The following is a 15,309-nucleotide window of genomic DNA, read 5'->3' as shown; positions in this document are numbered from 1 at the left end:
CACCTCGTCACCACCACCCCTCACCTCGTCACCTCGTCACCATCACCACTCACCTCGTCACCATCACCACCTCTCACCTCGTCACCATCACCACTCACCTCGTCACCACCATCACCTCGTCACCACCATCACCACCACTCACCTCCTCACCATAATAACCACTCACCTCGTCACCATCACCACGTCACGATCACCACCACTCACCTCGTCACCATCACCACTCACCTCGTCATCACCATCACCACCATCACCACTCACCTCGTCACCATCACATCCTCCTCCTCATCCTTCTGTGTTTGTCTCTGTGTGTGTCTCTGTGTGTGTCTCTGTGTGTCTCTGTGTGTGTCTCTGTGTGTGTCACTGTGTGTGTCTCTGTGTGTCACTGTGTGTGTCTCTGTGTGTGTCTCTGTGTGTCTCTGTGTGTGTCTCTGTGTGTCTCTGTGTGTGTCTCTGTGTGTGTCTCTGTGTGTCTCTGTGTGTCTCTGTGTGTGTCTTTGTGTCTCTGTGTGTGTCTCTGTGTCTCTGTGTGTCTCTGTGTGTGTCTGTGTGTATCTGTGTGTGTCTCTGTGTGTGTCTCTGTGTGTCTCTGTGTCTCTGTGTGTGTCTCTGTGTCTCTGTGTGTCTCTGTGTGTGTCTGTGTGTCTCTGTGTGTCTCTGTGTGTGTCTCTGTGTGTGTCTCTGTGTCTCTGTGTGTCTCTGTGTGTGTCTCTGTGTGTGTCTCTGTGTGTCTCTGTGTGTGTCTCTGTGTGTGTCACTGTGTGTGTCTCTGTGTGTCACTGTGTGTGTCTCTGTGTGTGTCTCTGTGTGTCTCTGTGTGTGTCTCTGTGTGTGTCTCTGTGTGTCTCTGTGTGTGTCTCTGTGTGTGTCTCTGTGTGTGTCACTGTGTGTGTCTCTGTGTGTCTCTGTGTGTCTCTGTGTGTGTCTCTGTGTGTGTCTTTGTGTCTCTGTGTGTGTCTCTGTGTCTCTGTGTGTCTCTGTGTCTCTGTGTGTCTCTGTGTGTCTCTGTGTGTGTCTGTGTGTATCTGTGTGTGTCTCTGTGTGTGTCTCTGTGTGTCTCTGTGTCTCTGTGTGTGTCTCTGTGTCTCTGTGTGTCTCTGTGTGTGTCTGTGTGTCTCTGTGTGTCTCTGTGTGTGTCTCTGTGTGTGTCTCTGTGTCTCTGTGTGTCTCTGTGTGTGTCTCTGTGTGTTCTCTGTGAGTGTCTCTGTGTGTGTCTCTGTGAGTGTCTCTGAGTGTCTCTGTGTCTCTGTGTGTCTCTGAGAGTGTCTCTGTGTGTGTCTCTGTGTGTGTCTCTCTGTGGGGAGTGATAGTGTAGCGGTTAGCGCGCTGCGCTATGAACCTGGCGACCCGGGTTCGATTCCCGCTCACGGCCAACACCAGTGACGATTATCTGAACCGGTCCCGGGCCTCCCCTAGGTCGACTCAGCCTCAAATGAGTACCTGGTGCGGTGTGTAAACATTGCCACTAGGGAGACAAAGGCGGTCGGGCGTGGTGCTGGCCACCCACCCCCTTGTGTACCGTTCCGGCCTTCATAGGTGCTCGCTAACAGCACTTGCCCCTACAGTCTGTTAAGGCTATATGGGGGATCTTTGTCTCTGTGTGTGTCTGTGTGTGTGTCTGTGTGTGTGTCTCTGTGTCTCTGTGTGTGTCTCTGTGTGTCTCTGTGTGTGTCTCTGTGTGTGTCGCTCTGTGTGTCTCTGTGTGTGTATCTCTGTGTGTCTCTGTGTGTGTCTCTGTGTGTGTATCTCTGTGTGTGTCTTTGTGTGTATCTCTGTGTGTGTCTCTGTGTATCTCTGTGTGTGTCTTTGTGTGTCTCTGTGTGTATGTGTATATCTCTGTGTATCTCTGTGTGTCTCTGTGTCTCTGTGTGTGTCTCTGTGTGTCTCTGTGTGTATCTCTGTGTGTATCTCTGTGTGTGTCTCTGTGTGTATCTATGTGTATCTCTGTGTGTCTCTGTGTCTCTGTGTGTGTCTCCGTGTGTCTCCGTGTGTGTCTCCGTGCGTGTCTCTTTGTGTATGTGTGTATCTCTATGTGTCTCTGTGTGTGTCTCTGTGTGGGTATATCTCTGTGTGTGTCTCCGTGTGTGTCTGTGTGTCTCCGTGTGTGTCTCCGTGTGTGTCTCTGTGTGTCTGTGTGTGTGTCTCTGTGAGTGTCTCTGTGTATCTCTGTGTGTGTCTTTGTGTGTCTCTGTGTGTGTCTCCGTGTGTCTCTGTGTGCGTCTCTGTGTGTATGCGTGTATCTCTGTGTGTGTCTCTGTGTGTATCTCTGTGTGTCTCTGTGTGTCTCTGTGTCTCTGTGTGTGTCTCCGTGTGTTTCTGTGTGTGTCTCTGTGTGTGTCTCTGTGTGTCTCTGTGTGTGTATCTCTGTGTGTGTATCTCTCTGTGTGTCTCTGTGTGTCTCTCTCTCTGTGTCTCTCTCTGTGTGTCTCTGTGTGTCTCTATGTGTGTCTCTGTGAGTGTCTCTGAGTGTCTCTGTGTGTGTCTCTGTGAGTGTCTCTGTGTGTCTCTGTGTGTGTGTCTCTGTGTGTCTGTGTGTGTCTCCGTGTGTCTCTGTGTGTGTCTCTGTGTGTGTCTCCGTGTGTCTGTGTGTGTCTCTGTGTGTGTCTGAGTGTCTGTGTGTGTCTCTGTGTGTCACTGTGTGTGTCTCCGTGTGTCTCTGTGTGTCACTGTGTGTGTCTTTGTGTGTCTCTGTGTGTATGTGTGTATCTCTGTGTATCTCTGTGTGTCTCTGTGTCTCTGTGTGTGTCTCCGTGTGTCTCTGTGTGTATCTCTGTGTGTGTCTCCGTGTGTCTCTGTGCATGTCTCTGTGTATATATCTGTGTGTATCTCCGTGTGTGTCTCCGTGTGTCTCCGTGTGTCTCTGTGAGTGTCTGTGTGTCTCCGTGTGTCTCCGTGTGTCTCTGTGAGTGTCTGTGTGTCTCCGTGTGGCTCCGTGTGTCTCCGTGTGTCTCTGTGAGTGTCTGTGTGTCTGTGTGTCACTGTGTGTGTCTCTGTGTGTGTCTCCGTGTGTCTCTGTGTGTGTCTCCGTGTGTCTCTGTGAGTGTCTGAGTGTCTGTGTGTCTCCGTGTGTCTCCGTGTGTCTCCGTGCGTGCAGAGCCGCCTGCCCCCAGCCACACCGCTGCTGTGGCCGGCTCCCTGCTGGGCTGCGTGGCCCTGCTGCTGCTGCTGGCCGGCCTGCTCTACGCTCGCCGCATTGACCTACTGCTGTTTTACCGCGACCACCACCACCACCTCCACTCCAGCAACAACAATACAGCAGGTGGGCTGTCAATGGTGGGTGGGTGGGTGAGTGGGTGGGTGAGTGGGTGGGTGGGTGAGTGGGTGGGTGAGTGGGTGGGTGGGTGAGTGGGTGGGTGGGTGAGTGGGTGGGTGGGTGAGTGGGTGGGTGAGTGAGTGGGTGGGTGAGTGAGTGAGTGGGAGGGTGAGTGAGTGGGTGAGTGGGTGGGTGAGTGAGTGGGTGGGTGAGTGAGTGGGTGGGTGGGTGGGTGAGTGGGTGGGTGAGTGGGTGAGTGAGTGGGTGGGTGGGTGAGTGAGTGTGTGAGTGGGTGAGTGGGTGGGTGAGTGAGTGAGTGGGTAGGTGAGTGAGTGAGTGGGTGAGTGGGTGGGTGAGTGACTGGGTGGGTGGGTGAGTGAGTGAGTGGGTGGGTGGGTGAGTGGGTGGGTGAGTGGGTGAGTGGGTGGGTGGGTGGGTGAGTGGGTGGGTGGGTGAGTGGGTGAGTGGGTGAGTGGGTGGGTGAGTGGGTGGGTGGGTGAGTGGGTGGGTGAGTGACTGGGTGGGTGGGTGAGTGAGTGGGTGGGTGGGTGGGTGAGTGGGTGGGTGAGTGGGTGGGTGAGTGGGTGGGTGAGTGGGTGGGTGAGTGGGTGAGTGGGTGAGTGGGTGGGTGAGTGGGTGAGTGGGTGGGTGAGTGGGTGGGTGAGTGGGTGGGTGAGTGGGTGGGTGAGTGAGTGAGTGAGTGGGTGTCTGGGTGAGTGAGTGGGTGAGTGTGTGGGTGTCTGGGTGAGTGGGTGGGTGAGTGGGTGGGTGAGTGGGTGGGTGAGTGGGTGGGTGAGTGGGTGGGTGAGTGAGTGAGTGGGTGTCTGGGTGAGAGTGATTGGGTGAGTGATTGGGTGAGTGAATGAGTGAGTGGGTGAGTGTGTGGGTGAGTGATTGGGTGAGTGAGTGAGTGGGTGTCTGGGTGAGTGAGTGATTGGGTGAGTGATTGGGTGAGTGTGTGGGTGAGTGAGTGAGTGGGTGTCTGGGTGAGTGAGTGAGTGGGTGAGTGAGTGAGTGAGTGATTAATGGGGCTGTTGCCATTCTGCCTGGTGTCCCCGTGTCTCCCCGTGTCTCCCCGTGTCTCCCCGTGTCTCCCCGTGTCCCCGTGTCTCCCCGTGTCTCCCCGTGTCCCCGTGTCTCCCCGTGTCTCCCCGTGTCTCCCCGCGTGTCCCCGTGTCTCCCCGCGTCTCCCCGTGTCTCCCCGCGTCTCCCCCTGTCTCCCCGTGTCTCCCCGTGTCTCCCTGTGTCTCCCCGTCTCTCCCCGTGTCTCCCCGTCTCCCCCCGTGTCTCCCCGTGTCTCCCCGTGTCTCCCCGTCTCCCCCCGTGTCTCCCCATGTCTCCCCGTGTCTCCCCGTGTCCCCGTGTCTCCCCGTGTCTCCCCGCGTCTCCCCGTGTCTCCCCGTGTCTCCCCGTGTCTCCCCGTGTCTCCCCGTGTCTCCCCGTGTCTCCCCGCGTGTCCCCGTGTCTCCCCGTGTCTCCCCGCGTCTCCCCCTGTCTCCCCGTGTCTCCCCGTGTCTCCCCGTGTCTCCCCGTGTCCCCGCTGCGCACAGACGGCAAGGAGTATGATGCGTATGTGTCCTTCTGCACGGAGAGCCCGTCCCCGGGTGAGGAGGAGTTTGCCCTGAAGACGCTACCCCAAGTGCTGGAGGGGGAGTTTGGCTACCGGCTCTGCCTGCTGGACAGAGACATCCTGCCTGGCGGGGGTGGGGGACTCACGCGGAGAGACAGAGACAGCAACCAACACCGCCACAGCACCACCACACAGCACCACCACCACTACCACCACACACAACACCACACACAGCACCACACAGCACCACCACCAACACCACCACCACCACCACACACACCACACAGCACCACCACACAGCACCACCAACACCACCACCACCACACACACCACACAGCACCACCACCAACACCACCACCAGCACCACCACCACCACCACACACACCAGCAGCAGCACCACCACCACACACACCACACAACATCATCACACAGCACCACCAACACCATCACCACCACACAGCATCACCACACAGCACCACCACACAACACCACCACCAGCACCACCACACACAACACCACACACAGCACCACACAGCACCACCACACAACACCACCACCACCACCACCACACACAACACCACACACAGCACCACACAGCACCACCACCAACACCACCACCACACACACCACCACCAACACCACCAGCACCACCACACACACCACACACCCCACACACACCACACACAGCACCACCACCACCACACACAACACCACCACACAACAACAACAACAACCGCCATTCACCACTAAGTGGCGGTGACGTCACCACGACGCTTGTGCCAGGCCATGTGCACTTTGAGGCCACGTGAAGTGTCGAACGCCCGCTGGCAGGAGGTCACGGGGCAGACCCAGGTGCCACGGGTCGACTGACTGAGATGACTGGCTGATGCACCACCTGTGCCCCCTACTGTGCCAACCTGCTGTGCTTTAGCCACCCGGCGCTCCGCTCGTTGTTCTGAGCGTCGCTCCTCCGCCCTCCGTTGTTGTTGGAGGGCGACTGCCTCCAACTGCCCAATAGCATCCTTCACGAGCCTCCTCAACAGAGGCCGATCTTGACACCGCTGGTACCAGTCATTGGCAAGTCCACTCAGCTCCACGTCCTCCTGTACCACATCACTCCATCTCTTATCTAGCCCGTGCCGCGCCCGCTTAGCCCCCTCGATCCGGCCGAACAAAAGCTGTTTTGGCATGCGGTGGCTGGGCATGCGGGCTACATGACCCAGTCATCGCAGCCTTGCCTGCCGAAGGAGCTCACCGATGGGACCGTGTCCAGATCTTTCAAGAATTTGTGAGCTCCTCACACAATCCAGCCTGCAGGTTAAACCCATGATAGATCGTTGGCAGGCCAGCCTCTGTTTCAAACCGGTGAAGATGTTCCATTAGGAGGGTCCACGTTTCGCAAGCGTAGAGAAGGGAGGGAATGACCGTGGCCGAGAAGACCTGAAGCTTAATGCGGAGCGACAGACCAGGTAGCTTCCACACAGCGTTACGCAACCGATGACAAGAAATTGCCGCTCGACTGATTCGGAGTGAGACCTCTGCTGTTAAACTGGAGCCAGTCATAAGCACACTGCCCAGGAATGGGAAACTCTCCACTCTCCCCACAACTGTCCCATCACCGATTGAGAGTTGTGGGGGTGGAGTGTCCGATGGTACAAAATACCCAGGCAGGTGCTTAGTTTTGGTGGGGCTGATGGTAAGGCCCCACTTCTTAGTGGCATGCTCCAGTCTCAGCAGCAGCGTCTCCAACTCCTCCTCTGAATGAGCAGCAATCACCAGATCATAGGCATACATAACATGGTTGACCAATAGGGAGCCATCCCTTGACCATACCTGGGCATCGATCAGCCTCCCATTATATCTGTACCATATGGAGATTCCCCCGGTACAGCTATTGAAGGCTTCACGAACTACGTGGTCAAAATAGATGTTAAATAATGTGGGAGCCAGAGGACATCCCTGTCGCACTCCAAGGTGTACAGGGAATGGCTCTGAATCCCGGCCACGTAGTTTTACCCGGGCCTGCTCACCATCATGAAGGTCCTTAATGATCGTGAGCAGAGGGTCAGGTACTCCAAAAGCACGAAGAACAACCCAGAGCCCAGGCCTACTGATGGTATCATAGGCCTTGACCAGGTCAATAAAGCAGAGATGTAGGTCTTGCTGGAATTCCCTACACCTCTGCTGTTGCAGACGGACAGAAAATATGGCATCTGTGCAGGACCGCCCTTTCCTGAAACCGCATTGGGGCTCCGCAAGCCTCTCCTCAGCGTGCCTGGCAAGGCGATGTTGAATAATCCTTGCCAGGACCTTTCCCGGCACACTGAGGAGTGAGATGCCCCTGTAGTTGTTACAGTCGGTGCGGTCCCTCTTCTTAAAAAGGGGGACCACCAGGGCATCCTTCCAATCCTGCAGAACCCGTCCAGTGGTCCAGACTGTTGTTATGATGTCATATAGGGCAGTCTGTGCACAAACGCCACCCTCCCTCAGCATTTCACTTGAGAGATCATCTCTGCCCGCTGCCTTTCCTGGTCTCAGACTCCGGATCGCCTTCAGTACTTCCTCAACAGATGGCACCTCAGCCAGCCACTCACAGGGGTGACTTCTTCCAATATTTGAGGCACCACAGCCTCAGCAGGGTCATCCTCACTTTGTGCCACGATGTTTTCCTGGCTGAGGGATTTTCCCTCCCCCAGGACGTCACAGAAATACTCAACAAATCTGCAAACCTGTTCCTGGGGGTCGGAGATTGGATCACCGTTTTTTCCCCTAATGATGGTAATAGGTGTGGCACTGCAGGTTACTTTTTTGATGGAGTTAAATATAGATTTGTGATCGCGGGCCACTGAGGCAGACTCCATCTCCTCAGCAACCCGCGACCACCACCCATCCTTGCAGCGCCTCACGGCTCTCCGTACCTCCGAGCGAAGGCTGCGGTAAGCCTCCTCATTCTCTGACGTGGGATTCTGTAGCCGATGACAGTGGGCCTGTCGTTTTTTCTCAACAATCCTGAACACCTCCTCTGTCAGCCAGGGTCTCTGGGGAGGTCTGGACCGTGTACCCAAAGCAGCCATTGCAGCTGCATGAGTCACAGTCCTAAACCTCGCCCATTTACCCTCGACATCAGGAGGAGTGGGGGACAATGCCAACCCCAGCCGCAGACGATGATGAAATTCTCGCTTGCAACTTTCATCAGATAACTGAGACCAGGCCACTTTTGGTTGGAATGGGGTCCTGGGTGTACACCCACCACCGGAGTGGAAGAATGGCAGGCGCATCTTACAGATGACTAGTCGATGGTCAGAGGGCAGATCAGCCTCCACGGTAGGTCCTTGTGTCAAGGACATGGGCTCGCATCCGCTGGTCCGTCACTATGTAGTCCAGCAGATGTTCTTGCTTGGACCCGGCATGCATCCATGATGTTGTGTGGATGCGCCGATGCCGGAACAGCGTGTTGGTAATTACAAGCCCATGGGCTGCACAAAAATCTAGCAGACTCCTACCGTTGTTATTGAGCTGATCCGGCCCATGCCCTCCAATCACTCCAGATCAGGTGCCAGTATCATGACCAACTCGGGCATTGAAGTCACCCAACATGATGACTCTATCCCGAGGGGCCACTTTAGCCAGCACCTGTGACAGGAGGTCATAGAAGGCATCTGACTCATCGGCTTTGCCTGCATCCCTCCACGGATGTTCGTCTTCGGTAGGGGCATAAGTAACCACGACCACCAATCCTCACCTCCGATTGATGGGAAGGCGAGCCCAAAGTAGCCTGGGGCTTACAGCTTCCCGCACCTCACCGCCACGCTCCCACGCCCCCTTCATTCTTTTGTTCAGAAGAAGAGCCACACCCTGTTGTTTGGCAGTCTGCTGCCCCGAGTAGAGGACTGTCCACCCCTCATGGTGGCAGGAGCCAGAACCGGTCCACCGGACCTCCTGAATGCCACAGAGATCCAGGCGGTACCGGTCCAGCTCCCGACAGAGGAGTGGCAGCCTCTCCTCCGCAGTGAGCGTTCGAACATTCCACGTGGCCAAACGAAGTGGCTTTTCGTTGTTTCTGGAGGAGCCCCGAGGGTAAAGATTCAGTCTCCTGGCTCCGCCAATTGGGGTTTGGCCAGGAGACGTCATAGACGCCTGTCCCCCCGGGGCCTCCGGCACAAGCTTATTAGTTACATATTTAAGTCGTAGTTTCGTGGTAATTTTTTGAAGGTGTAGGGGTTACCAGCCCCTCGCACCCATCCAGAGCCCCCGTTTAGCCCCTGTGGTGGACACAGACGCCATGAGGGGAGGAGCCAATCGGAATTGGCCCTCCCCCCACAGCACTGTCCACGACAGAGTTGCCCGTCCGGCACCGCACACAACACCACCACCACCACCCTCCCTCACCACCATCACCACACACACCACCACCACCCTCACCACCCTCACCACCACCACCCACAACACCACCACCACCACACACACCACCACCACCATCGCCCTCCCTCACCACCACCACCACCACTACACACACCACTACCACCACCCTCCCTCACCACCACCACCCTCCCTCACCACCACCACCCTCCCTCACCACCACCACCGCCCTCCCTCACCACCACCACCACACGCAACACCACCACCACACACAACACCACCACCACCACCCATCCCTCACCACCATCACCACACACACCACCACCACACACCACCACCGCCATCCTCCCTTACCACCACCACCGCCATCCTCCCTTACCACCACCACCACCACCACCCTCCTTCACCACCACCACCACCACCACCCTCCCTCACCACCACCCTCCCTCCCTCCCCACCACCCGACAGCCATGGTGGAGGAGATCATCGGCGCCATCGACCGTAGCCGCCGCATCATCGTGGTGCTGAGCCCGGCCTACGCCGCGTCGGCTCGCTGCGGCGGCGCCAGCCGCTGCGAGCTGGAGGCCGGCCTGCACGCCATGTTGGCGTCGGGCGACACCCGCCTCGTGTTGCTGCAGTTCCTGCCCCTGGGACACGGCAGCCGTGGCCGTGGCCGCGGCCGCCGCGGCTCCTCCTCGTCCGCGGCCGGCCCGGCCCTGCGGCGGGCCCTGGCCGTGCTGCCGGTCATCCGCTGGCGCCCCTCGGACGCCGACACGGCGCCGTCGGGGGCCTTCTGGAAGAGGCTGCGCTACGCCATGCCGCCACGGCCGCCACGGCCGCCACGGCCGCCGGCGGCGACGACCGGAGCGACGGCTTCGGCGACAGCGGCGACCGGAGCGGCGACCGGAGCGGCGACCGGAGCGGCGACGCTCGGAGGAGGAGAGGCGCCGCCGGCCAATGGGAGCGGACGCGGAGGAGGGCAGCAGCAGCTGATGATGTGGAGCAACGGAGGTAGAGGCGGAGGTGGAGGTGGAGGCGGTGGTGGAGGCGGTGGAGGCGGTGGTGGAGGTGGAGACGGCGGTGGAGGCGGTGGTGGAGGTGGAGACAGCGGCGGAGGCGGTGGTGGTGGAGGTGGTAGAGGTGGTGGTGGAGACAGTGGTGGTGGTGGTGGTGGTGGAGGTGGTGGAGGTGGTGGTGGAGACAGTGGTGGTGGTGGTGGAGGTGGTGGAGGTACCGCAGCAGCAGCAGCAGCAGCGTTACCGAGCGTGGACGAGCGTGGATCTGCGACGGTGTACGGTGGCAATGTGACGCTGGGGATGGTGAGTCGTGCTGAGCAGCAGCGGCGGTGTGAACCCTTAGCGGGCGACCTTTTGGGCGGTGGTCCTTCTTGATGGCACTGACTCCACGCACTCACTCACCCACTCACCTACTCACTCACCCACTCACTCACCCACCCACTCACTCACCCACTCACTCACCCACTCACCCACTCACCCACTCACTCACCCACCCACCCACTCACTCACCCACTCACCCACTCACCTACTCACTCACCCACTCACTCACCCACTCTGCAGGCTGGATTGTGAGGAGCTCACAAATCCTTCAAAGATCTGGGCAAGGTCCCATTGGTGAGCTCCTCCGGCAGGCAAGGCTGCGATGGCTGAGTCATGTAGCCCGCATGCCCAGCCACCGCATGCCGAAACAGCTTTTGTTCGGCCGGATCGAGGGGGCTAAACGGGTGCGGCACCGTCTAGAGAAGAGATGGAGTGATGTGGTACAGGAGGACGTGGAGCTGAGTGGACTTGCCGATGACTGGTACCAGCGGTGTCAAGATCGGCCTCTGTGGAGGAGGCTCGTGAAGGATGCTACTGGGCAGTTGGAGGCAGTCGCCCTCCAACAACAACGGAGGGCGGAGGAGCGACGCTCACAACAACGAGCGGAGCGCCGGGTGGCTAAAGCACAGCAGGTTGGCACAGTAGGGGGCACAGGTGGTGCATCAGCCAGTCATCTCAGTCAGTCGACCCGTGGCACCTGGGTCTGCCCCGTGACCTCCTGCCAGCGGGCGTTCGACACTTCACGTGGCCTCAGGGTGCACATAGCCTGGCACAAGCGTCGTGGTGACGTCACCGCCACTTAGTGGCGAATGGCGGTTGTTGTTGTTGTTGTGTGTGAGTGTGTGTGGGGGGGGAGTGTGATTGTGGTGTACTGTAGCACGTGGTGTACTGTAGCACGTGGTGCACTGGAGCACGTGGTGTACTGTAGTGTGGTGTACTGTAGCACGTGGTGTACTGTAGTGTGGTACTGTAGCACGTGGTGTACTGTAGCACGTGGTGTACTGTAGTGTGTGTGTACTGTAGTCTGGTGCAATGTGGGATATATAGCAGAGTGTGTTGTGTGTGTGTGTGTGGTGTGTGAGTGTGGTGTGTGTGTGGGGTGTGTGTGAGTGTGTGTGCGTGGGGTGTGTGAGTGTGGTGTGTGTGTGTGTGTGGGGTGTGTGTGTGTGTGGGGTGTGTGTGTGAGTTTGGGGTGTGTGTGTGTGGGGTGTGTGTGTGGTGTGTGCGTGCGAGTGTGGGGTGTGAGTGTGTATAAGTGTGTGGGGTGTGTGTGTGTGGTGTGGGGTGTGTGTGTGAGTGTGTGAGTGGGGTGTGAGTGTGTGTGTGTGTGGGGAGGGTGTGTGGGGTGTGTGTGAGTGAGTGTGGGGTGTGTGTGTGTGAGTGGGGTGTGTGCGTGTGCGAGTGTGGTGTGTGTGTGAGTGCATGGTGTGTGTGTGTGCGTGGTGTGTGTGCGTGGTGTGTGTGTGAGTGTGTGTGTGCGTGGTGTGTGTGCGTGGTGTGTGTGTGAGTGTGTGTGTGAGTGTGTGTGAGTGTGTGAGTGTGTGTGGTGTGTGCGTGGTGTGTGTGTGCGAGTGTGGTGTGTGTGCGTGGTGTGTGTGTGAGTGTGTGTGTGAGTGTGTGTGAGTGTGTGGTGTGTGTGTGAGTGTGTGTGTGTGTGTGTGTGAGTGTGTGAGTGTGTGTGGTGTGTGTGTGAGTGTGTGTGAGTGTGTGTGGTGTGTGTGTGCATGGTGTGTGTGTGAGTGTGTGTGTGCGTGGTGTGTGTGCGTGGTGTGTGTGTGAGTGTGGGGTGTGTGTGCGAGTGGGGTGCGTGTGAGTGGTTTTGTGTGTATGTGTGTAGCTAGATCAGTGCGTGCGAGGGGCTGGTAACCACTCCACCTGCCACTTCATCAACCAAACACCGCGGTGGGAACACCGCCGTGACCCCTTGTGACCAAACTCCATCAGGCGGAGCCAGCGGACGGCTCCTGTTCCCTTGGCTTCCTCCAGGAACGGGAGGACACTTCGCGTGGCCACGCGAAGTGTTCGGACTCTCGTTGCGGAGGAGAGGCTGCCGCTCCTCTGTCGGGAGCTGGACCGGTACCGCCTGGATCTCTGCGGCATTCAGGAGGTCCGGTGGACCGGCTCTGGCTCCTGCCACCATGAGGGGTGGACAGTCCTCTACTCGGGGCAGCAGACTGCCAAACAACAGGGTGTGGCTCTTCTTTTGAACAAAAGAACGAAGGGGGCGTTGGAGCGTGGCGGTGAGGTGTGGGAAGCTGTAAGCCCCAGGCTACTTTGGGCTCGCCTCCCCATCGACAAGAGGCGAGGAATGGTGGTCGTGGGTCCTTGTGCCCCCGCCTAAGATGAACATCCGTGGAGATGCAGACAAAGCCGATGAGTCAGACACCCATAACCTCCTTTCCCAAGTGCGAGCTAAAGTGGTCGCTCGGGATAGAGTCATCCTGTTGGGTGACTTTAATGCCCGAATTGGTCATGATGCAGACACTAGGGTTGGAATGATCAGAAGGTATGGGTCAGATCAATAACTTAAGGAGGCTTCGAAACTTCTGTGCAGCCCACGGGGTTTTAATTACCAACACGCTGTTCCGGCATCGGCGCATCCACACAACATCATGGATGCATTCAGGGTCCAAGCAAGAACGTCTGCTGGACTACATAGTGACGGACCAGCGGATGCGAGCCCATGTCCTTGACACCAGGACCTACCATGGAGCTGATCTGCCCTCTGACCATCGACTAGTCATCTGTAAGATGCGCCTACCATTCTTCCACTCCGGTGGTGGGTGTCCATCTAGGTCTCTGTTCAAACCCACAGTAGCCTGGTCTCCGCTAGCTGATGAAAGTTGCAAGCGAGAATTTCATCATCGCTTGCAGCTGGGGTTGGCATCGTCCCCCACTACTTGTGATGTCGAGGGTAAATGGGCGAGGTTTAGGACTGTGACTCATGTAGCTGCAATGGCTGCTTTGGGTACGTGGTCCAGACCTCCCCAGAGACCCTGGCTGACAGAGGAGGTGTTCAGGATAGTTGAGAAAAAGCGACAGGCCCACTCTAATCGTCTACAGCATCCCACGTCAGAGAATGAGGAGGCTTACCGCAGCCTTCGCTCGGAGGTTCGGAGAGCCGTGAGGCACTGCAAGGATGGGTGGTTGTCTTGGGTTTGCTCAGGAGATGGAAACTGCCTCAGCCCGCATTCACAAATCGCTCTTTAATTCCATCAAGAAAGTAACTTGCAGCGCCACACCTATTACCATCATTAGGGGAAAGAACGGTGATCCAATCTCTGACCCCCAGGAATTGATCTGCAGGTTTACAGAGCATTTTTGTGAGATCTTGGGGGGAGGAAAATTCCTTCAACCAAGGAAACATTGTGGCACAAAGTGAGGATGACCCTGCTGAGGCTGCGGTGCCTTCAATATTGTCAGAGGCAGCCACCCCTCTTGTGAGTGGCTGGCTGAGATGCCATCTTTGCACGTGGTACTGAGGGCAATCCGGAGTCAGAGACCAGGGAAAGCACCGGGCTGAGACGATCTTCCAAGTGAACTCCTGAGGGAGGGTGGAGTTTGTGCACAGACTGCCCTATATGACATCATAACGACTGCCAGGACCACAGGATGGGTTCCGCAGGATTGGAAGGATGCCCTGGTGGTCCCCCTTTTTAAGAAGGGGGATCGCACAGACTGTAACAACTACAGGGGCATCTCACTCCTCAGTGTGCCGGGAAAGGTCCTGGCAAGGATTATTCAACATCGCCTTGCCAGGCACGCTGAGGAGAGGCTTGCGGAGCCCCAATGCGGTTTCAGGAAAGGGCGGTCCTGCACAGATGCCATATTTTCTGTCCGTCTGCTACAGCAGAGGTGTGGGGAATTCCAGCAAGACCTACATCTCTGCTTTATTGACCTGGTCAAGGCCTATGATACCATCAGTAGGCCTGGGCTTTGGGTTGTTCTTCGTGCTTTCGGAGTCCGTGACCCTCTGCTCACGATCATTAAGGACCTTCATGATGGTGAGCAGGCCTGGGTAAAACTACGTGGCCGGGAGTCAGAGCCATTCCCTGTTAACCTTGGGGTGCGACAGGGATGTCCCCTGGCTCCCACATTATTTTCCATGATCTTTGACCACGTAGTTCGAGAAGCTTTCCATGACTGAACCGGAGGAATTTCCATCTGGTACAGGGAAAATGGTCAAGGGATGGCTCCCTATTGGTCAACCACGTTATGTATGCCTATGATCTGGTGATTGCTGCTCACTCAGAGGAGGAGTTGGAGGTACTGCTGCTGAACCTGGAGCTTACCACCAAGAGGTGGGGCCGTACCATCAACCCCACCCAAAATTAAGCACCTGCCTGGGTATTTTGTACCATCGGACACTCCACCCCCACAACTCCCAATCGGTGATGGGACAGTTGTGGAGAGAGTGGAGAGTTTCCCATACCTGGGCAGTGTGCTTATGACCGGCTCCGGTTTGACAGCAGAGGTCTCACTCCGAATCAGTCGAGCGGCAATATCTTTTCATCGGTTGCATAACGCTGTGTGGAAGCTACCTGGTCTGTCGCTCCGCACTAAGATTTGGGTCTTCTCGGCCACAGTCATTCCCTCCCTTCTCTACGCTTCTGAAACGTGGACCCCTCTCATGGAAAATCTGAACCATTTATAAACATCCATCCGGGGTTTAACCTGCAGGCTGGATTGTGTGATTAGCTCACAAATCCTTGAAAGATCTGGGCAAGGTCCCATCGGTGTGCTCATCCGGCGGGCAAGGCTGCGATGGCTGGGTCATGTAGCCCGCATGCCCA

General features: G+C 57.2%; 1 protein-coding gene across 2 annotated transcripts in view; it reads left to right on the top strand.

The window, feature by feature from the left end:
- Positions 1-15,309, top strand: part of LOC142908111 (uncharacterized) — a 38,828-nt gene that overhangs the window by 687 nt on the left and 22,832 nt on the right. For both annotated transcript variants that reach the window (XM_076058362.1, XM_076058363.1), the window contains exons 2-4: positions 3,092-3,256; positions 4,801-4,953; positions 9,648-10,498. In XM_076058362.1, coding sequence (XP_075914477.1) covers positions 3,092-3,256; positions 4,801-4,953; positions 9,648-10,498 — 1,169 coding nt within the window. The remainder of the gene's footprint in view (positions 1-3,091; positions 3,257-4,800; positions 4,954-9,647; positions 10,499-15,309) is intronic.

The sequence above is a fragment of the Petromyzon marinus genome, assembly GCF_048934315.1.
Source record: "Petromyzon marinus isolate PM22_M1 ecotype Great Lakes invasive population chromosome 70 unlocalized genomic scaffold, UKy_Petmar_22M1.pri1.0 chr70_unloc.4, whole genome shotgun sequence".
Taxonomy (NCBI): domain Eukaryota; kingdom Metazoa; phylum Chordata; class Hyperoartia; order Petromyzontiformes; family Petromyzontidae; genus Petromyzon; species Petromyzon marinus.
Note: the sequence above shows the minus strand (reverse complement) of the source record. Positions and strands in the feature narration are given on the sequence as shown.